The sequence below is a fragment of the Cyclopterus lumpus genome, chromosome 16, assembly GCF_009769545.1.
Source record: "Cyclopterus lumpus isolate fCycLum1 chromosome 16, fCycLum1.pri, whole genome shotgun sequence".
Taxonomy (NCBI): domain Eukaryota; kingdom Metazoa; phylum Chordata; class Actinopteri; order Perciformes; family Cyclopteridae; genus Cyclopterus; species Cyclopterus lumpus.
This window is the reverse complement of record NC_046981.1, coordinates 4,844,519-4,868,504: the sequence shown is the minus strand read 5'-3', so window position 1 is coordinate 4,868,504 and position 23,986 is coordinate 4,844,519. Positions and strand designations below refer to the sequence as shown.

The 23,986-nt window shown below is 43.3% G+C and overlaps 1 protein-coding gene across 1 annotated transcript in view; it reads right to left on the bottom strand.

Annotated features, from left to right (window-relative positions):
• LOC117745289 (RNA-binding motif, single-stranded-interacting protein 3-like) overlaps positions 1 to 23,986 on the bottom strand; it is a 103,672-nt gene that overhangs the window by 45,519 nt on the left and 34,167 nt on the right. The window contains exons 3-4 of the mRNA XM_034553518.1: positions 19,216 to 19,274; positions 11,415 to 11,506 (exon numbers count right to left, since the gene is read on the bottom strand). Of these exons, the coding sequence (XP_034409409.1) occupies positions 11,415 to 11,506; positions 19,216 to 19,274 (151 nt within the window). The remainder of the gene's footprint in view (positions 1 to 11,414; positions 11,507 to 19,215; positions 19,275 to 23,986) is intronic.

Below are 23,986 nucleotides of genomic sequence, written 5' to 3'. Positions count from 1 at the left end.
GAACTGTTCCTCTTCAGCAGCCGCGTGGGGATTCCAAAGGAGATTCTTACCGACCAGGGGACCCCCTTTATGTCGAGGGTCACCAAGGAGTTGTGTGCGCTGTTACACGTGAAACAGGTGAGAACCTCGGTCTACCACCCCCAGACAGATGGGCTAGTGGAGAGGTTCAACAAGACCCTGAAAGCCATGCTGAGGAAGGCTATCGACAAAGACGGAAGAAACTGGGACCAGCTATTACCCTACCTTCTGTTTGCGGTAAGAGAGGTGCCTCAGGCTTCCACTGGCTTCTCACCCTTTGACCTGTTGTATTCTCACAAACCCAGGGGCCTTCTGGACATCGCCATGGAGACGTGGGAGGAGCAACCCTGTCCCCATCGTACCATGATTGAACACGTGGGGGCGATGCGGGACCGGATGGCAGCTGTGTTCCCCATTGTGAAGGAACACATGGAGAAGGCTCAGAGGGATCAAAGGGCCGCCTATAACCGAGCAGCACAACCCAGGGAATTCAACCCTGGAGACAGAGTCCTAGTTCTTGTCCCCACTGTGGAATGTAAGTTCTTGGCTACTTGGCAGGGGCCCTTTGAAGTAATTGAAAAGGTTGGGGAAGTCAATTACAAAGTATGACAAACAGGGAAGAGGAAAGGTGAGCAAATCTACCATATTAACCTCCTAAAGAAATGGCATGAGCGAGAGGTGTTGTTCAATGGCCTTTCCCCCAGAGAGTCGAGAGAACCCGCCCGGGACGAGGTGCAGTTAGGCCCGGACCTCTCTCCGCACCAGCGGCAGCAGGCAAAGGAGCTGGTAGAAGGAAATCAGGAGGTATTTTCATCCCTCCCAGGCTACACCCACCTGGTGGAACATGAGGTACGCACCCAGCCGGGAAAAACGGTGAACCAAAAGCCATATCGGGTGCCGGAGGCCCGCAAGAAGCTGATTAACGAGGAGGTAAGGAAGATGCTGGCGTTGAACGTGATTGAGGAATCCAAGAGTGCCTGGTCAAGCCCCATCGTCCTGGCTGACAAACCGGACGGAACAGCCCGGTTCTGTAATGATTTCAGAAAAGTAAATGACATTTCTGAATTTGATGCATATCCCATGCCTCGTGTCGATGAGCTAATTGAAAGCCTGGGCCAGGCACGTTTCCTAACCACCCTGGATCTCACCAAAGGTTATTGGCAGGTTCCATTGTCTCCAGGGTCGAAGGAGAAGACAGCCTTTGCCACCCCGGGAGGCCTCTGGCAGTACCGGATGATGCCTTTTGGCCTGTTTGGAGCCCCCGCCACCTTCCAGCGCCTGATGGACCAAGTACTGAAACCCCATCGAGAATATGCAGCGGCCTATCTGGATGATGTGGTAATTCAGAGCCCAGACTGGGAGAGCCACCTACCACGGGTTCAGAAGGTCCTCGACTCCCTCCGACAGGCAGGCTTGACCGCCAACCCCAAAAAGTGTAGGCTGGCGTTTGGGGAGACCAACTACTTGGGGTACACCATCGGGCGGGGCCTTGTGAAACCCCAGGATGCGAAACTCGCTGCCATCCAAGACTGGCCAAAGCCGTTGACCAAAAAACAGGTGAGATCCTTCTTGGGCCTGGCCAATTATTACAGACGTTTTATCCCGGATTTCTCTGTGATAGCGGCCCCTCTCACCGAACTGACGACCAAGAAACATTCCCGTATGGTGACATGGTGCCCGGCCGCAGAAGAGGCCTTTAACGACCTGAAGAGGGCCTTGTGTTCGAAACCAGTCCTGATGGCCCCCGACTTTAGCAAGGAGTTCGTGGTCCAGGCAGATGCTTCTGAGATGGGCCTGGGTGCTGTCTTAGCCCAGATGAAGGAAGGTGAGGAACACCCCGTTCTGTATTTGAGCCGGAAGTTGCTGCCAAGGGAGAAGAACTATGCCACAGTGGAGAAAGAGTGCCTAGCGTTGAAATGGGCCCTGGAAACCCTCAAATATTACCTGCTTGGAAGGAGGTTCACTCTGGTAACAGATCATTCACCTTTGCAATGGATGGCAAAAAATAAGGAAACAAACAGCAGGGTAACTAGGTGGTTTTTAAGCCTCCAGCCGTTTAACTTCTCTGTCATTCACAGGCCAGGGCGACGCCATGGCAACGCAGATGCCCTGTCCCGCCGTGATGCCTTCTGGTGCTCATTCACCCTGCCGAGGACGTCAGGCCCGGGGAGAGGGATATGTGGCATCACAAGGGGACAGGTAGTGGAGGGACGCTACAGAGTGGCCACCAGTGCAAAAACTACATCTCCCAGCCTGCCTCACCGCTCACCCAGCTGCAGCTGCTTAAGGCACCTGATTGAGGCAGGGCTGGGAGACTTAAGGGAGAGCACCTGGGAAGGAGAACCCACGAGCACCTGGAAGAGGACAACAAGGGAGAGGACCTCGTAGCCTGGATTCACCAGGATTGAGTTTTTGTTTGGTTAATTAACCACTTTCTCCTCCGGGATGTTTTGTGTTACCTAACTGGACCTTTTTTTTGATACTTTGTTGTTTTTGGATGTTACCTTGCTGGTGGGATGGGAAATAAACCTGGACTTTTTGTTAAATACCCTTGGACGTGCCTGTGTTCATCTCTCTCTTTGCACCGCCCCAGGCTAGCCTGTCCTAGCGACAGCCCGTGACACTACAATATATATATATATATATATATATATATATATATATATATATATATATATATATATATATATATATATATATATATATATATATATATATATATATATATATATATATATATATATATATATATATATATATATATATATATATATATATATATATATATATATATATATATATATATATATATATATATATATATATATATATATATATATATATATATATATATATATATGGCCAAGATGCAGATTTTCTGTTGAAATACTTATTCTATGCTGGTGCCCGGACCATATTTCCATACTCTCTCTAGAAAAAAGAGAACGTTCCTCATAAGGCAGCAAAGATCCCTAAAAGTCTAAAAACATTAAGTTTTCAAAGCTTTTCTCTCAAATACAAAATTCCACTTTGGAGCTCTTGGGATGATTTCTTTCAGAGTGCAGCCCTCACCACTTAACCAACAGCCAGATTTCCTTTTGCTCTGTTTCTGCTGTAAGGCCGGCTGCAGAGAACAGCAGAATTTAGTGTGTTAATTGCTGCTGTCCACAGAGACTTTGGCACATTATGAGATATAAGAATAAAGAGGGACCTCTTCATATAAAACATGTCTGTTTTGCTAATCTCTGGGATGTATTCACAATACCTAACCCATTGAAATGCACACATTTCCTAAACAGCAGGTTGTAGTTAGCGCCTTTCTAAAAAAAAAAAAAAAACCTCTTTGGTACACAGGACGTGGTGTATTTGAACATTTCCAGCCGTGGTCAACTTTTGATTGAATTAAACAGCCGAGGAACTCTCGAAAAGAGAACTGACAAAGAAAGAACACGTCTCAGTGGAGACATGGATTGAATTAAAAATTAAACTGATCTTCGGAAAAAAATTCCACACACATGTAACAAAGATGTCGTCAAACTACAGAAAATCACATCAAACCGATTGCATACATCCCGGTTTAACTGTATACAAGATGTTCTCTGTGACATTATTTGTGTCTGGCTGCCCTCAGTTTGTCTGTCAACCCTTTTTCTACTGACGGCTCTGGCTAACTACATCTCAGAAAAGGCACAACTCCTGCCTCCAGCACTAAAATTATCATTTCGAATGAACACACTGCATAAAGTATTCATGGGTTGGGAACCTTTGGCTGGATGGTGGATGACATTACTGAATACATTTCCAAATGGCTTACTTTCAACTTAACCTTAAAAATACTATGTCTCTTGTTGTGCTGCAGAGTCCAAGCAGGCTATCACGATGTATGCGAGGTAACATAAAGTTGCTTATAATGAGTATCATAACGAGCCTTTAGTGAAAGCAGTCTAAAAATAGTTGTTCTTCCACATGCCAGTTTCCTATTGCTTTTACTTAAATGTTGATCATATTAATTTCATAATGCTAGAAATCGGAAATGAGTATAAGAGACGTGGCCCGCTGGTAGACAAAAAACTGTTAATTATACTCAAGACGTTGTTGAGTTTGTACTCTTCGTGTTTACACAGACCTGTCACACCCTATTAAGCATGTTAGGCTAATCGCTAAGATTTAAATTGTGGCTGCAGCATTATGTCCCTGATTTTTGTCCGCGTGCCATCCCTTTTGACAGTATGATACACAAGTTAATGCTGCAAAAATAAAGAAACTGTTAAGTGTCACCAGAAATTATTGTGATTACTGTTATTATGAGAATGTTTTTTTTTTTTCATTAGCAACGCCACAGAGGCACATTAATCACCCAAACACCCTTATTCATCTTCATTTGCCATCTCCCTGCCTCTCACACGCTCTCTTCCTCCCATCATGTCCATCTTTTCCTTTTCTTTTCTCACTCATCCACTTAACTCCTCCATCTCACTCCCTCCTCCACACACACTGATACAAAATTTAAAAAAAAGCCACATGCAGGCAGACATACACCCAGGGCTGGTAATGCAGGGTTAATAAGATTGGAGAGCAGCTGATGGTTGTGCACATTCAGGCCAGATTACATTTAATTCGATTGGGTTTCACTTACTAGCCTCCCTCCCACTCCTCTTTTCTCTCTTCCTTTCTTTCCTCCTTCTCCCCATTGTCGTCCTCCTGCTTTTTGTTGGACCAGAGGTGGTCCGGCCTCACAAAAAGACACGGGTTCGCACAGAGGGGGACGGCATGTGCAAGGCACACACACATTGGACTTTTGCCTCGGAGTTGCTTGTGAATACACATGCACGCACACGTCCTTGGCCACTCGGCGGTCCTCCACTCTAAAACCGAACGTGATTCATTATCTGCCTTTTTACAATGTCAACTCTGCCTTGAACCAGACACGAGGATGGAGCACACGGGGAAGAAAAGAAAGATTTTAATTAATCAAATGTCTTATCTGAGATTGTAAAATAGATTTTTGTTAATCTATTTAAAAATGTGTTATAAAATGTGATAGCACAGCTGAGTGCACCTACGACCCCTCTGCCGCTACCTTGCGCCCAGAGACACATACAATATGCACACTGTGTGTGGTTCACAGTGTGTGTGGCTCACGGTGAACACTACCCAGTACATACACTGCTAACTACCTCTCGCCGAACTACCCGTGCAAACACTGCTGTTCTTCGCCGCCACTCCGCCGCAGCTTGTAAACCAGGTCCTCTCGAATCTATAGGAGGCTACATCTTTTGCTGAATTTGTGTGTATTATTCATAAGGTAATTTGTGATTGTTGTGAGTTTTAACATCTCAATCCATAAAAGTGAGACAGCCAGCGCTAGCTAGACATTCTCCCCTGTCTACTGTAGGATGAACACAACACAGCCGAGTGGGCAGGAGCCCAACAATAGCATTGTGTGGGAACTTTAGCAAGCTAACAAACTAGCAAGCTAGGCTCACTTACTATCTGATTGTAAGCTAGGTTAGTCCAGTTTGCTAGCTTCCATTTTCTAAGTGGAATACAAACATAGGCCTAAGTACGATGGGTCATGCCAAATGTTTCAAAAGGCAATAATTCAAATGCAATGATGTTTGGTGGTGTTTGAAAAGGGGTGGAAACAGACGTTAATAGGCCACATGCCGCATGCCGCATGGCCTAGCAACGCCGGCTGTTTCCACCAACATGTCCAAAAATGAATTATTCCTCTTTTTCAAAAACTTGAAAAATGATCATCATAGCTCTGGTAGTTTATACTTCCTTACCCAAAAGAAAAGAGACATTTATAATTCCAGTGAGCCTTTAATAGTGTCCAACTGTGCAGAGACCAGCTTGCAATGTATACAACATCTCAGCAATACATCTTATCTGTCTCCACATGAAACAATGGTTGTGTACTCTTGTAATGTACATGTTTCAGTAGGTTAAGAGATATAGGAGGAAGGTCATTTTGAAATTCACAACAAATCATAAGACCAAACAAATGTCCCAGCCACACTTTTACAGTTATGTCTCTGTTTCCAGATGCTGCTTCTCTCTGTGAGAGAGTTTGCTTTTCGAACGCAGAGCGCCACCACATTCCACATCTTATATGCCGGCAAGTGACAAGATAGTGTATTATATCTGGCTGTGAAAGGCACAAAGAGGGAAAGAGAGCAAGATGAAAACACATGCAAAGGAAAAACAAAAACATTTGAACAAACAGACGGGTGAAAAGATGAGGGAAAGTTGAAGAAAAACGAGGAGGTAAAATAGAAGGTGCACAGTTTCAAGAAAGAAAGAGACGAGAGAATGACAGACAAGCAGAACGCAGGGTGAGAGAGAGAGAGAGAGAGAGTCATCCTGTCTATGTGTTTTGTCTCCTCTCATCTTTTTACATGTCAGTCGGCTCTGTTGTCCTCACTAACCTCAGCTGTCAGAAAAATACACAAACACACACAGACACACAAAGAATATACAGGCATATATACTCGCAGATGCAAGCTAGTACACACACACTGAACACATCAGTAAACCATTGCAAGAGAACATCGGGCATCTGGCTTTTTATCAGACATGCACGCGAGACAGAGGAAAGACAGAAAGCATGAACGAAAGCACACAACTGGACGAACCAAAGGGTTTAATCAGGGCTGATAAATGACAGACAAAGTTTACTTTGAGCGTGTGTGTGTGTGTGTGTGTGTGTTTCCTCTCTCTCTCTTTCTCATCACACCTCTCACACTCTCTCAACCCACACATACCCCCTCCTCTGTCTCTCTCTCTATCCTTCACTATCTGTCCTCACTCAACCCTGTAACTAATGACTCTGGAGGAGGCATTGCAGCACCTGCTGCAGACAAACACGAGAGGAGGGGTGGGTACCAAAAAAATAAAAGAGGAGAGAGGATGAGGAGGATGGTGGTGGTGGTGGGGGTGGGGGGGGGGTCAGATGAAGAGGAAAAAACTAGGCCAAAAAAGAGGGAAAGAAAGGTGGGAGGTGCCAAGGACAAAGTGGAGGGTAGAAGAAAAAAGGGAGAGAAGGGAGGGAGGTGTGAAGTGTCACTGCCAGTGGAACTATCTCTCTAATTAGCATAGTGACCTTCGTCCTCTGAAACTGTTATTGTCCACACACACACACACACACACACACACACACACACGCACACACACGCACACACACGCACACACACGCACACAGGGCTGAGATCCCCAGCCAAGCGTTTTTTGTTGTTGTTTTGTTTGCATTGTAAAAATAGCGCCTGATATGAATTTTAATATAAAATCATTTAACAACTCTCTCTACAGGTTGTTAGCTTGTTAGCTGGTATAGGGCCAGTCTTTTTTGATGATAAGATTTCACAAATATTTCACACACACAGACCAATAGTTATTTTTCCGGCGAGTCCAGCATGTAATTGGTTTGCATCGAGGACACGCATCGGAAAATGGGATAGGAAATAGAAAATGGGATAGGAAATAACACGCACTCATGAAATATGTGATCTAAGTAATGGAGGGAGTTTGGGGCCTTTGTCAGACTGCCAGTTCACTTCATATTTCGATTGTATCCAGATTGATTTTCGACAGTCTGGACAGACAAAAAAGAAGAAAAAAAACACATCTAAAAGGTGTTTTGAATCCATTTCATCCAATTGTCAGCGCGATTGTTTGTATGGCGAAATGATGGACTTCCATTTCTCATGCTTTCGAGTTAAAAAGCCGCGTCACCAGTGTCGCTACGTAGTCACTGACTACTTTGTCGTTACCACAGCAACCAATGCAATAGGGTGGTGGAGTCTGCAGTCAGAACGTAACCTTGACATTTATCATTGAACTAACATTTAGACATTTCGCTTTTAATCGAAAAGATACACTCCCGAAGAGAGAAGGTGAGAGTGAGGCCGGGAGACAGAAAAGACGAACTGTAAGTGAGCAGGCAAGAGAGAGGGCGGTAGCAGTAATCATCTTTCAGGTCAACTGTAATTACCAAGAAGACTTGAGGAAGTGACACAGGCACACAACGCTTTTTTTTATTCTTCTCATTTCACATCTTGCTGTATTTTCCTCTTTTCGTTTACTTCACAACCAAAACACGCAACTATCACAAAGAAAGGTGTCAGTCCGACCTGCAGGGTTTAATGGATAAAGGTTTCTCGCAGTGAACACAATTATATGTACACCAAACAGTCTAATCTTGCTTCGTCTGTGCTAGAATTAATTAATGGGTAATGCCAGGAAGTTACTCTAATCATGGGTAACTTTGCGGTTAGCTTTTCAGACCTGTGAAGTATACCGCTGGTTCGCACTCTCCTATTGGTAATCACAGTGTTTTTAAAAGGTACTGTACCCCCCCCCCCCCACACCCCACATCCCTCACATGGTGTGCCTGTTTGGCTTTGACTACATGATGCAGACAAAGGTTTACGGTATCCCTGGATGCACTACTTTGTAGCCACGGTGTCTTCCTTTAAGGAGGCTTCAAATGAATTTTTCCAATCCGAAACTCCAGAACTCCGAAGCGTTGTGGAAGGAATCCTCTGCTTCTGGTGCCCGTGCTTTGTGGATTATTATCTATACAACCGATGTGTTTATAATATTACATTGTTACAAGGGTACAAACAGTCTCACAACACCCTGTGGGAAACACTGTATTGCGTCATCCAAAGCTGGATAACACCCGCACTCTCTCACAAACACACACACACACGCACACGCACACACACACACACACTTCAAAAGTCATTCTGGCACGGCGGGCCGTTGCCTCCAATCAATGTTCACTTGAAGTAAACTCTTCATGCTTAATGAGCTCTTCTCGTCAAATAATTTAGGCTTGTATGATTTTAACTGAAATTTGGCAGAGAATAAGACGGAGGCTCTACTCATTGAACAGTTCCAGGCCTCCGTTCAGTCTGCACTCCAATGATCAAGGATGTCTGCGTGAAGCAGTGACCCAGGTTCACCGTTCGCTGATGATTATTGGAATTTTCTCCTCCTTTGAAGTCCAAATGATAACCCCCTAGTTTTACTCGTGGTCCTCTCGTGGTCCTTCACTTGGTTAAATGTTCTTATTCTGAATCATTCACTTGTGTAACTTGTGTTTCTGACAAATCTGAACCTGATTAATGATGTTAATGTGTAACCATGTTATCCGCTCCGACGCCTTTTAACACTGACTCAAGAGAAAACTTTTCATATCGATTATTCACTCTAATCGGACCCATCTCTTAAATCCTAACGCGCACGCTGAGATCTTTTAATAAGATGTGTCTTTCGATTTGAGATAATATTGATCTCTTTTGTGAGCGATGTAAAATGAAATAGTTTTAACTCTGCTATGTGGATAAACGAGGATGTTCAAAAAGTAGCGGTATGGTGGAAATCTGCTATTTCGGCGTGATAGAGCTTTGATTCAGATTAAGGATTTGAGAACTGATTATTTTTCACAAATTATCTCCAACAGAGGTTCACTTGAAAACATGAATGAACCGCTTCTGCTGCTATTCTTGCTATTCTGCACAAATGTATTCATTATTTTTGTGCACCTCAACAGCCTCGTCTTGTTGGATTTTTTCTATTTTGTACAAAAGAACAAAAGTTTTTAAAAAAAAACAATAATATTGCATTCAATCAAACCCATAACTAAAAAAGAAGACCCATTCACACCACACCACCTTTTGTTTCTTATAAAACAAACCGTTTTACAAGGCAATAAAACTGTTGCTCATACATGTTTTAACCTTTGTATTTCATATATATGATACCATTTTATGTGAGTGTGAGCTATGTGAGCTTTAGTCTTTAATACAGTCCAGCTCTATCTCCAAACCTCCCCTCTCCAAAAAGCAATCAATATTTATGTTCAATGTCTCCTCTTTCACAAAACCTAATCCTCTCTTTCTCTCTACCTACTGCCACGACTGTATTTGGTTGGAAAAGCTTTTGAACTATCGTGCAGATTAGAACTAAGAACAAAAGTTTCTGTCCCATAACCTAAAGCTCAAAAAAAACCTCAGCGTACGCTGACACGGATGTGCATGAGTTTTCACTTCAATCAGTCTAATTGGTGCTGAATGAGTTGAAACCAGACGTTGTCAAATCCCAATTAAGCTGCTCATCTTACAAAATGTCCGAGTCTCGAGCAGAAAATCCGACAGCGGTGTTTTCGGAGACTTTCTCCGGCAACCTGATTCAGGAAAAGTTAGCCGGGACATCAGCAGCTCGGCGCATAATTAGTTCATGAAAGAGTAAGAAGTGTGTGTCATTTCCCTTGGAATTGACTCTTTGCCCTCAATTCCATCCTTCAGGGAAACACAATCTCCGAGGAGTCGAGGGCTCTTCTCTCTTTAACAACCGCTAAACACATCAACACTGCTCATCCAAATGCCCCCTCAAGCCGTTAGGAACAAAATAAGAGATGGAAGTCTAATGAAAAGAGGTTTAATAGAAGAGCGAGGCAAAGGTGGCTCAGAGGCTTGCCGCTGTTTAATTCAATGGGATGCTGTTGGTGCCTGAAGACTGGCCCATTTTAATTGCACTCCTCTCTCATTTACAAAAAGGAAGTATGCAGCGATACGGCTTTAATGAATCGGAAAGCAAGGCAAGCTATTCAGTGTCTTTCACGCGCATTGAAGGATAATGGGATTGGGCTGGTTCGGCCCACATGTTTTTCGGCACATCTTGGTTGCATCGGCTGCCACTACTACCACACACACACACACACACACACACAAGCAACAGGCTACAAATCATGTTCGATGGAAGTCGGTCACATGAAGCTACGAAATGACGGCCGACGGGCTACAAATCAAAGTTGAGCTGGCCTCTAATTTTTTTTTGTCAGCGCTCCAGTCAGGCGGTGAAGCGCCTGTGTTTGTGTTCCATTATTTCCGGTCACCCGTCTCTCCGCATGCAATTCCATCTAAAAACGGCGAAGAAAAAAGGCGTTCTTTGCCGTTTGCCAGATGTTATTGACGACACGACTTCGTCAACGAGCTCTTGAGCACAAATCGAGCTGGCTCGGACATCTAAATGTCCATGTACTCTCCCCTCTCCTCAAGGGTTTGACCGATAATCTCATCATAATCAAAGCCGTTAATTGATAACTGTATATGAGGATAGAATCAAAAATCTCAGCAATAACTTCAACTCAAAAGCGGCACGTATCTCGGCCTCCGAAGGACAGTGAATCCAGGGATCGTTACGGGGATTATCATCACCGCACTAATGTTTGTCACACGTCAAATTTTTTTTTTTTTGTGGCCACAAATCACCTCAACGCCATCGGTTTTCTCCGGGGTTTACAGACAGTGATTTCCAACGCCACACGGAAGCCCAACACCTCAATAACAAGAAGGGGAGGAGAGAGCGGCCGGCGGGGTGCAGCTTACCTTTGCCATCTGTGCCTGGACTCCACTGGCTTTGAGCGAAGCCACGGCTTTCTGGGCCGCTGCAGGGCTGTCAAAGTCCACAAAGCCATAGCCTGTACATACACACACACACAGGAGGAGGAGGAGGAGGAGGAGGAGGAGGAGGAGGAGGAGGAGGAGGAGGACGACGAAAACGGAGGGAAAAAACCATCAGTTCTGTTTGTTCTGAATATCGCGGAGCAAAAACAAGCCAGTGTCTGTGTTTTGTTTTCAATGCTGCATAAATCGTGTAAATGTGTCAAAATCAAGTCAGGTCACGTATCTTATGAAAGCTGCTAGTTTCCCCCCATTAAATGTGTTTTTAGTACAGAACATCAACAGAATGGGTGTCATAACAGTAACCCTCGCTATCTTGTTTACGATGCAAAAGATCTTCTAATGTCTGCCCAAGTTTTGTGTTCTTCGGCTCCTTTTTTTTAATGAAATGATGATGTTCTATAACGACTCTAATGTTGGCTGCACTGATGGCTGCTCACCATATATTCCCTGGAGATGTGCATATTCTCTATATATCGTGCGTACATTAGTGACTCGATGCTGAGAGCCTTTTTCTTACTGAAACATGTCAAATGTACTGACTTCCAATTGTCTGACATTTAATGTCCCCCTGCATGTGCACGTGACCTCGTTTTGTCCCCGTACCACAATGAATCTCTAAGCCCATACGCGGTTCCTATAGTATAGTGGCTAATACAAGTGACATCGAGACAAATTCTCTACATTTAATGGAGCCATTAAAGTGATTCAGCGTCCTGTTTAAAGAAATAAAGACACAAAGAGAATGAGCATCGGTCGATTTTATTGCAATATGGTCGGCATCATTTTGTGCGTGCGTGTGCGTGCGTGTGTGCAGTGTATCCGTCAACTTGCTGACGCTCTGGGGATCTCTGGTTGGGGCTCTACAGGAAGCCCCTGGAAGATAAAAGGTCTGACGCACACGTATCAATCTATACTTTCGGATATATATATATATATATATATATACGCCCCGTTTTAGGGGTCACAAAATAGACAGAAAGAAGCAAAGAGAGACGCAGACTGTCTGCCGTGTGAATGGCAGCTTGCCCAGGGTGTGTGGTGTAGGTGAGATAGCCCGAGAGGGTGTTTGTGGAAAAATGTTTTTGATAGTGTTTATAAGAGAGGCGAATAAAAAATTTAAAAAATGACATTTTGACACATGCATTAAGCCAGAAAGAAAAATGCTTTGCGATTCCGTCTGTAGTCTCGAGTGTTAGGCTGCGTGTTAACACGATTAAATGATCCACTCTTCAAGAGCTTCACTCATTACAATCCGAAATGTGAACATAACAAGAAGGAGGAATACACTTTCTCTCCCTCCCTGTTTTGCTGATAAGCAGATTACTTTTTATTGTTCAAAGGCAGCAAGATGCTGTGCGGCGCGCGCAAATATTTATACCGTTGCTAATGAGAAACCCATAATTTAGCCAAAATAGGATTACACAAACACATACATGCACATAAAATGTTCAGATTCATTTCTTCATTCAAGCGAACTGATCCATAAACATATGCAAGCTCGCAGTGTATGCACGCCACAGGAACAAGCATCCACGGGTTTTGATCTATACTCATCTGATTAGGGCCACAGCAACACAGTTGGACTAATTGAGAATGTACAAACATGAAGCTTTCATATTTCGGGAAGATGCTTTCATTTGATTCGAGAAAAAATAAATAAAAAAGTTCCGTTTCTCATATCTCACTAATGGCTGTTTGTTTAACCATAGACTATCTCTGTGTAATTAGTGGGAAAATAAAGCTCCCAATACAGTTCAGGATGGATAATTCAATCACCACTCGTCCAAAACTGAGTCCTCTCGTTGGATGGCAGTAGTTCAGCATTGTTGGCGGCACACACAGTTTCTTTTTTTTTTTTAAATAGAGCGACTGTATTGATGAAGCTGGTGTTTTAAAGAGAAATTCATAGACTTTACAATATATAGATGGAGCCTTTTGTGGCTCTATGGGAGCTTGATAAACTGCCTCAAGTGGTGTCACTTCTGTGTTGGTTGGGGCAGAAGACTAGAGTAAAATCCAGGGTTGAGGCGTTAGATAGAAGTGACCTTACCAGCTCCATAGGCATGCTTGAGGTGAGCTGGTGCATCTCTTTCAACTCTGTATTTCTAAAAACTGTCCTTCCGAAGTCCCACGATACAAAAGGATACGGCAATGCCAAATCGATGGAGAAAAATGTGGCTGCATAAAAAATAATGAGCTTGTATGAGTTTTCCGTGTTCCAGCCATGTGAGTCGCCAATGTCACAAACCAGAGCGCACCAGTAAAGGTTTAGTTCATCATCGAGTGCATCTATGCGGCACAAATCACATTTTCCAAGGCACACAGCTCCTGGACAGGACTGTGGCACGTTGTAATCGTCTCACTTAAGAGTTTGTTCATTTGTTAATCGGTTTATTTAATTATTACAATTATTACAACAATTAATTATTACGGTTTATTTAATTATTATGTTGTTTTTTTTGTTTGTGATGAGAGCAGCAGGGGTTTCCATGACACAGTCTGCATAAACAAATGTCATTTTATTCACCGTCAGTAACCTGTGGCCTTAATAGCCAGTTCTTTATTCATTATTTGGATCCATAAAGAGGCTACAAAAAATATATCTGAGCCACTGCAGTAGGATAGCATTTTTTCTCATGTGGTATCAGTATGATACTAAAGGAGTTTGTATACGAGCGTACATTATTTGGACAGTTCTAACGCAGTATAAGTTGAACACAGTCGGTAGAACTTTCTGTAGAGGCAAACACTTAAGAATCAGCCAATTGTGCCGGTTTATGGCCATCAAACCAGAGGCCTGAGACTTGAATCTGTCACCACTTACAGAGCAACTGGATAGTTCGTATTACCCGACCAGAGATATAAGTCTACGTCTCAGCAGCCTTGCACATGACGATGTCTTGTTTAAAAAAACAAAGTATTGAGTTATTGTCGATGTTGGTATGTAATATAGTATCATAAGACGTCTGCGCATGTGTCACCAGACACCCTTCACTAAAGACATGAATAATAGAGACATTTCCTCTCTGAGTGCCTCTCGTTGACAGGTTTAATATGATAGAATATCAACCTTGAAATGTGTCATTTGCTTTGACTCAATTCATCACTCAAGGAGCGAGCCGTGTTTTCTGAACATGTATATGCCCCTCCCTCCACGGAGGTCAGAGGTCAAGTATCAGCTGCCGAATGTACCCCCCATGGAGCCGGTAGAGATTCATTGTCTTTGCTCAAGGACTCTGGAAGCTTGTTGAGTGTGTGAGCAGATGCCTGTCTTCCTTGAAGCTGATGAAAATAGTTACGACAACACGTCGTTTTTACATTTTCATATAACCTATGAAAACTCTTCCAGGACCGATGATCAGGATGTTTCCAGAGAACGGAAGAATGAAAACAATACTTGTGAATGATAATAATCCCTCTCATTTGTGCCCGGTGCCTCCCATCTGTGGCCTTATGATGACACAAAATTAATCTTGCTCAGTCAGGCCTGACAAATCATCCACTCGTGAATGAAAAAAATAAAAATGTTTTATTACCAAGCACGCTCCCACATGAATACACACTCATAGACACAGATGGATGCAGAGATAAACATTGGTATTCTCACACACACACACACAAACACACCATACCCATCTAATCTCCTAAACGGCCAGAGTTCCTGGCCTAGGGCCATTAGACTAACTGAGTACAGAGGGAAAAGGAGAGAGAGACGGAGCAAAGGAGGCATGGGGGGGAGGCAGTGAGTTGGGGGGGGGGGGAGGTAGAGTGGCAGGCAGAGAGAGAGAGAGGCAGGGAAAGGGCAGGAGACATGGAGACAGTGAGAGGGAGGGCGCTTGTCTTTGGGAAATGGAAATCCTTTACAATCTAAAGTGGTTTCCTCTCCCTTCCTTCCTCCATCCTGTGCTCTGTGCCCTCTCCCTCCCCCAGAGCTCCCACGCTGCTAACTAGAAAACTGTCAGTGTATTTAACATCGAGGCTGCTCCACGCTGAGGATTTTTACAAAGAACATCGTTATATTGTTTCAGAGAACAAAGAGAACGTTTTTGCTTTATTTGTTCTACTGACATGACAATCCATGAAACGGTGTATTCCTTCTTTTTTTTTTACGGAGCTCATATTTTTAATGCACCATTTTCATATATTTACATATATCGTTCCAGAGGGAAACATCCACCTTTTCAGGGTTCAGAGAAGCAAAGAAGCCTTGAGGGCATCGAACAGGGCCAGAAGGAATCATCCAGAAGACCGCAAAAATAATGGAGAGGAAGTAAGGCCGTCATCGAAAACTGGGATCACAAGGCTGTCACATGACGACAGCTGTGTACAAACTGATCGAACGTAATCAGACTTTACCTTTCTCTTTGTCTCTCACGCTCTCTACCTCTCTCTCTCTCTCTCTCTCTCTGAAACGAGGCGGCTGTCTGCTCAATCATCGATTTGAAGGAGTCCCCTTCCTTTTCTGTCAGCCCCAGGTTATTTTTACCCCCTCCCTCCACCCCTCCCTGTGCCTCCTCCCATCCATCCCTCTCTTTCCAAGCGAACTCTCTGTGCCAATTTGTACTCTCTTAGTCACGCTAAGCACTTATCTCGTCCCCGCTGAATGCCTCTGCAATCAAACCAACACTTATCCGGTTGTAAGGCATTCTAATGGCCGCCTGATAATGAAACTCCTTCATTGTGAGTTAACAACTGGCTGAGAGATGTATGAAGTCTACAACACAAGCGGTGCAATTGCTGATGAGCATCGCCGACTAAAAATGGCCCGTGCTGCTGCAGCTGCTGCATTGTAAGTGTCCTGTACATTAAATAATGAGCATATACATTTACAGCTAGAGAAGTCGGTTTGCATTTTGAAACTGTCTCTCGAAAGGTTTTGTGTTCATAGGTATTTTTCTGGAGTAAATGCAGAGTATAGTGCCAAGAAGGGCCCTACTGTTCACGTGAAGACACACACACACACACACGTTTTTTGCAACTCAGAAACATGTAGGCTCATTGATTTCAACCAAATACACCCAGATTACAATTTTTTTTTAAATTTGGATACTTAGATACCCACGTTATCCCTTAAAATGTGATTTAATGTGTTAAAACCAGGTTGTTTGAGTCGTATATTCCTATTTGCATTATTAAAATGGGCATCGAATGTCCTTCATTGACTTTTTATCTAATTTCAGATAGAAATCGAAGAGACATGATCATGGATGGCAGACGCACAGGCAGTTCTGTTCACACTATATTGGGCGGGTGTATTAATGCACATATGTTCACACCTGTTTTACTGTGTACAGTCTACGCAGTCAAGCATTCTGGGACGAAGGGCAGATAATGACATGTACGCTGTGTGAAGTTGAAAGGTGGCGTTATTTTATACTTTTCTTACTGTCAACAAAATCCTGTGAGGGGTCCAAAACCAACACATTTCTTTTGTAAGAGTATATTTTCAGGTTAGCAATAATCCACATGTGGTTCTCTGGTGAGTATTTATTGGAGCAGGACTACTTGTATGTGGAATTGACTCAATGCAATCTAGATTCCATGGGAACAAAAAGAAAAATATAGAATATCACCATTTCAAAGCAGATTTTAAGATTGGTTGTGGGTTATTTGTAAGCCCTGCAATTAAATGGCCTTTTTTTTCAGATGCAACGTGATCTTATATAAAGCAGATATTGTTATCAATTTGTAAATCATACTAATGAGAAGCATGAAGCGATGATTGGCACACATAATAATCACGAGCTGGAGCACTGACGCTTTACTAAATCCAGTTTTCTTGAATTTCATTTCAAGTAACTGCGACGACAAAATGTAATGATTTGAGAAGACGGAAGAATAACTGATAATTATCACTGGGTTTATAGAATCTCCCGTCATCCCTCAGGCTGTGCAGTAATGATGTCGGTACGGGTATTTAGATATGCTTTCAGAGCTCCGAGCAATGTTTGATTATGTGACGTCAAATTAGGAAATTGGTGCGATTTATATACCTGGCCGTTTAAAAAGAGTCAACATATTAACTAAAGTAAAGTCGTTTTCAGGGGAGACTCAATGAAGTGCGGCATTCCCATTATTATACTAAAACAAGCATAATTCGCATTAACATTCCTGCCATCGCTATCAATCGGGCTTTTTTTCCTTCCCACCATTGAAGCTGATTACATGTGTGTATCCGTTGTCCTGAACCATGTCAGTATACTGTAAGAGTTCAGAGAGTCTCGAGCTACCTTGTGCTTGGAAGAAGAAGCTCCGAAGCCAGAGATATATAATAATAATCATTATTTAATCATAACAAACAAGAGTCATCTGTATACATACATGGTCCAGGCCCGGACGCGCTCACATGGCTTCGCTTCCACAGTCTCCTGACTTAGCCAACAGTTTCTGTCTGGCGTCACCACGTAAGAGACCAAATTCACGTCTCACAATTAGTTTTATTCGCAGTCCATTCGCTGAGCTAAGCTCCCATTGGTTAGTGGAGGTATTCATGCAAATACCTTTCAGAGACACAGCATGCTACGCTGACCAGCGAATAAGACATAAGGTTCACACCTGAAGGTTAGTTCCATTGGCCACTTCAAAGAATGCCTCAAATCGATAAACTAGCGGGGGTCAAAGCTCACACTTCCGGTCAAGGACAGGAAGTTCCCCTTCAGAATAAAACCCTATTATCCTGCCTACAGAATAAAAGCAACATCTCAGGTTTCAATCGGCATCCATTTTAACTATTGTCTAAACAATAAAACATTCATTCATTCTCATGCATCATAGTTAATCATTACATTTGTCATTAAAACAGAATAATAAAACAGTGATCCTCTCTTATGTTTCACAATACATTCCTCCAGAATATTCCTCATAATATCCCAAATTAATTATCATATCTTTCTTTATGTATTAATTTAAAACATAAACTTCTCTTATCTACATGTGCAAATATATATAAAATCCACTACAACCTAACAATACCTTTTGAGTACGGCCCGGGCAGAGGAGCAGCAATCATGCTGAACACATGCTCTTCTGTGCCTCTTCAAAAAGCAGACGACTACAATCATATTGATTTGTGCTTTGTTCAAACCACTCCGACAATCAAGCAGACTCTGATCAGGAGACACTCGAGTGAGCCTCATTCACCACGGAGACCATTTGAAAAACCCATTGTGGCGTTCTCAGTTTGGATTCGGCCAATGACAACAACCGACGGATGAAACATTTTCCTCTTAAAAGCGGCTTAACTTTGAGTATGATTGGCGTGCAATCCTGAGATCATCATCATCATCATCGAAGAGCAAAAAAAAACAAAATGAAGATACTGTCGCGGGTGCCTCGTTCGATTAAAGGATGACACAGTTGTGCTGTATGCGGTGTGAAAACACACACCGTTACCACATAGCTGACCACACCATCCTGGGGCCAACACATGGGACATGAGTCATTGGTTTTGATTTGACGTCACACTGTTGACAGACATTTTAGCCCATTGTAAAAACCTTTAGGCATTGATTAATCGGGGGAGGGGGGGTAAAAGGACAAGATGAAGGCATGTATATATAACAACAGTGTGACTGGTCTGTAAGCTGAGCCAAGTTTAATCAATTCTCAACTGATGTTTTCCAGACCCAAGCGTCATATCAAAATCCGAGTTTGGGAAGTATATAGTCCCATTTGCAAGGCTCCAGATGGCCCCACTGGATAGAGTCATTGCATCCTCACTCACCTTTGCATTGGTTGGTGTTCTTGTCCAGGATGGCCTTTGTTGACACAATCTTCCCATATCTGTAAAAACAACGACGACATATTCTGATCAGTCATTATATCCTGTATTTGCTCATCTAAACAGATACACATTGGTTGTTCTTGGAGTCGTATGCATGCTGCATGGCTCTACGGCGGCATTGGCTGTTTGTCAATCCGTGGGTCCACTTCACAACTCGATTGCACTGAAATGTGGCGCAGACATTCTTGGTCCCCAGAGGATGACATCGTGTGACCTTGGTGATCCCCTGGCTTTTAATCAAGCTTCCCAATGAGGTGTTCAAATTCAAACTATTGGATGGATTTCCATGAATATTGGTACAGACATTCAAGTTCCCCATCGAGCACCGTCACCACGTGAAAATATATATATATTTTACTATTAAATGTGCAAAACAGATGACATTCCAATCAATTTAGTTTAGGGCTAATTAGCAAATGTTAGCATACTAACATGCTGAGATGGGCAATTTGGTAAACATTGTTCTTGTTAAACAGCAGCGTGTTAGCATTGTCATCGTGAGCTTGTTAGCCGTCTTTAGCATTTAGCTCCAAGCTCGACTGTGCCTAAAGTGTTTAAATTCAAGAAGTGTTTCTTCATCTGATTTCTTATATTTCCTACAGCGTTTCTACAACGTTTGAATTTGAGACCATGACACAGGTATCCGCAAGAGAATTCGTCTTACAGTTACACTTTCTGTGTCTATGCTTCCATCTTCTGTCCTAATCTTTTTCCAAATCTCACCCGGAGCCTCAGAGCACAGACAGTATTGTCTTATAAATGATCATACAGTAACCACTTGATAGCTGTATGGCACCGAATCCTGCTTGGAGGGCCTATAAGGGAGACGGACAACCTCCCTACCTCCGTCCTCTCTGACAACTTTAGTGTCATGTCCGTTTCGCTCCCTTCCTCTCTTTCTTACGTTTGACACCTCTGCCTCGTTCTCTCTTTTGTCTTCTTCCCTTATTTCCCCCTCCATTACACTTCCAGTCTCCAGCTCACTGTTCTCACAGAGAGAAGTTAAGAGAAGTTTAGGACAGACTGAGCCTGGATGCCTGAGATCAGCCTGGATCACTGCCTAGCTGGTGGGGATGAGACTTTTTAATGAATGTTTTAACACTGCTGAACAATGACTGACTGGCTGGCGGAGGGACTATCAAACAGATTGACAGACTGACGAGCCGGCTGGCTGGCTGGCTGACTGGCTGACTGGCTGATGGCCACAGGTGAGGGATAGAAGCGCAGAGGAAGACAACTAGGAGGGAGACAGGAAAGATAGAGAAATCAGGAGACGATACAGTGTGGGAGGTTACCAGCCGAGAGGGGCGAACAAAGGGGGGGGGAGACTCGGAAGAATGAGAAATAGATGAGGAGAGGGAGAGCAGTCAGTCAAAAGATAAGACACTGAAGGCGAGGAGGAAGCGAGGTAGTCAGGGAGCGATAGAGAGATAGTAAGAGGTGTTTAATAAAGAAGAGATCATTTAGTTGTCAGCATCGGGAGAGTCTCTGTCAGCCGAACACTTCTGTCAGTGAAAAGAAGAGAAGCTCTTCACATCGTACTCTATTGGGACGGGAGACTTTAGAAGTAAAGTCGGACAAAAGAGTTTAAAAGGCTGCTATCACACGTAACACGGCAGCTGAGCAGCTCGGGAATGTTCACACCTCTTTCTTTTTTGTAAATTAAGAAGGTGTTTTTTTTTTGTTTGTGACGAGGCTAAAATAAAATCTAACGTTCGATTTTTTTTTCTTTTTCTTGGGGTAAACAAGGTCTTTGGAATGCGGTTTGTGGAGCAATCCAACTGTTGCAGGCGTAAAAAAACCCACAAAAAAAACACTCAGGCAGGACTAACCGCCCACACACACATATACGCAAACACAAACACACATGCGGACGCACACGCAAGGCAGCGCCGCAGATCAAAACACCAAAGAGGTAATCATACACACCATCTGGCAATACCTAACTCTTTGTTGACTTCTGCCTCAGTGTGATTCAGACTGTGTGTGTGTGTGTGTGTGTGTGTCAGTGCATGAGTGTAAACACCTACGGTGCGTGTGTGAGTGAATGTGTCTGGTGAGTTAGTATGACTGCATGACAAAAAAATCTAAAAAAGAAGAGAAAGAGAGTGAGAAAGACAAAGAGAGTGGTACCTGGCTGACACGTTATGAATCTTGAGAAAATATGTTCCCGGTTGTCACAAAGTGGAAAACAAATACAGCGGACATTTAATGCGTGTCTGTGTGTGTGTGTGTGTGTGTGTGTGTGTGTGTCTGTGTGTGTGTGTGTGTGTTATCCTCAGTTCAATGTGTGTGACGTACAAGTCTGAATCCACCTGTTCATTGTCTCTCAACACAATCTAGCCGGACTGAAAAAAACAAAATAATAGGAGGAGAGAGGAATGACACCGTGGCCTCGGGGAAATGTCAAATTACAACAACACCGTACAAAATGGTGTTTCCTTCTGGATTTGATTCAGTGAAAATTCCATTGTCTCCAAAAAAAAAAAAAAAGCTGCTATCGAGGTGATGGAATGGAAGAAAGTATTGATAACAGATCAGATGACGAAGTAAGGAAGCAGGGGAGAGGAGAGGAATGAGAGGAGAGGAAAAAGTGCAGAATGTCCCGTTCTGTCTTCAAGTCCCAACTGAAACAACCTCTCATTGATTCCAGCTGGAGCCAGTTGAAATAACTTTGACCCGCATTTGACCCTGACGGCACACAGGAGACACCCATGAATACTATTCAAATACTCATAACATAACAATGAAGGACTACGAGGAGCCAGATGGTGAGGGTTAGCACTTCCTTATTCCATTACCCTCCACCAGGCCATGGAAACAGAGAGCAAATCGGTCCTGAAAGGCATTTGTTTCCATTAGATGTAAATCAAGACTAAAGAGTCCATAATGGGAGTTAAGTGGGAAGAAAAAGCGGAGCAATTTCCCCCAACATGCTTGACAAAGTGACCTACGCCACAGCTTGATCTGCAGTTCCTTAACCAAACCGGTGTCTTCCCTGAGTTATAGATGTAGGCTCGTCATTGTACATCGAGAGGACACGGAACCGAAAGTGTACATCCGGTCTGCTCGGTGGATTCATGACGATCGTTGTTGTCAGTCCCATCCAGAAGACGCCACTCTGAAGCCCAGTGTGCTCAACAGAGCGTATACCTCAAGAATATGGGTAGTAAGTAATAGAGAGAGAAAGGTGTATAGTTAATATGTGATATATAGCTGCTGAGAGAATAAAAAGCGTATTTTACGCTTTTCCTGTGGAGTCAAACTCTTCACATGCATTGTTGTTGTTTTTTCTGAAGATAAACCTGCTGAAGTATCTCCATTTTGTCAAGAAGTGACTTTTATATCATAAAGTATAGCTGGCGAGCCTAACACTTTCTATTTTCTTTATAGAAATGCTATAAAACCCCACAAAAACAGTTCTAAGCGAGACAAGAACTTTTAGGAAAAAGCTACGTTTCTTTTAAGGAAACACCTTAGAATCATTTCTTTTCTTTCCCCAACAAGAAATGCGTCACACACCAAAACACAACGAGACCGCTGCAATCGTCAAGATTTAAGGGGCAACGTCAATGCAAAACTCCAGTGCACCAAATGTTGTCAAGTCTCGACACAATCTGGGTGCACCCTGGCTGTGTGTTCATGTGTGTGTGAAGTGTTAATGACAGTCCTCTGAGGGCCCCCACAGCGTCTGATCCGCGTTTTTTTCATTTTCTTGTGGAGCACCGTCAGCCTATGGATGCTCGCCGTTTGATGTCTACTGAACCACAGTTGCCACCCACACACACACACACACACATGCACTATTTCTATCTCTCCAGGATGTATGCGAGTGTGTATATACATTATGTATACGTGGGCGTTCTGTGTGTTTGTACATTGTGCGTGTTCTCTCTGAGGCTGTGTGTGTGTGTGTGTGTGTGTGTGTGTGTGTGTGTGCATGAGCGTCCACGCTGGTAGGTCTCTGTGTGTGGGATCCCCTAATTGGGGATCCAATGCAGCCATCTTGTCTCTTGCACTCGCCTCATTTTTCCCCACTCTGCCAGTTAGACTGAGACAAACACAGAGGGAGGGACCGAGGAAGCTCAGTGCTTCAGAAGTCTTTGAATTCATTGCCCGTAGTTTACCATGTTCAGGTGCTATAAAGAAACGTAGCGTGGGAGTGTTTCCACGACGAAGAGGCAGCGGATTACTTTATTCTTTTTCCTTGGTGAAGATTTGTGAACTTTTGCCACAGAGGTCCGATCAAATAGCTGGCTATTGCTCTATTTCAAAAACACGGCGGAGAGTAAATTGAGTTTCGATGAGTTTAAACTCCACTACATCGCCGGCCATAAGTCTCCAGAGGGCTCAACACCATCTCAATTTGGGTCCACGTATAGGTTATTTTTTATGTTATGTTATTACAGTGAAATTGAGAGCCAACACCGAAGATCTTTTTCTGTTGAACCGAAAGGGTCGTCGGGTTATGCTAGAAAATAACTACTTTGGATACGATCGGTTCCAAACGGACACACTTGAAAGCGGAGTGAAAAGCCTCGTAGAGAGGAGCTTCCGTAACTGTTAGAAATCGTGAATGTGACATGTAGATATGTATGACATAAACGTCATAAGCGTATTTAAAGACCTACGCACCTGTGGTTTTTCCTACGCAAGGGGATTGGAAGAGCTCTTCATGTTTGATTGACATCTCCAGTTAGTTTGGTTGCAC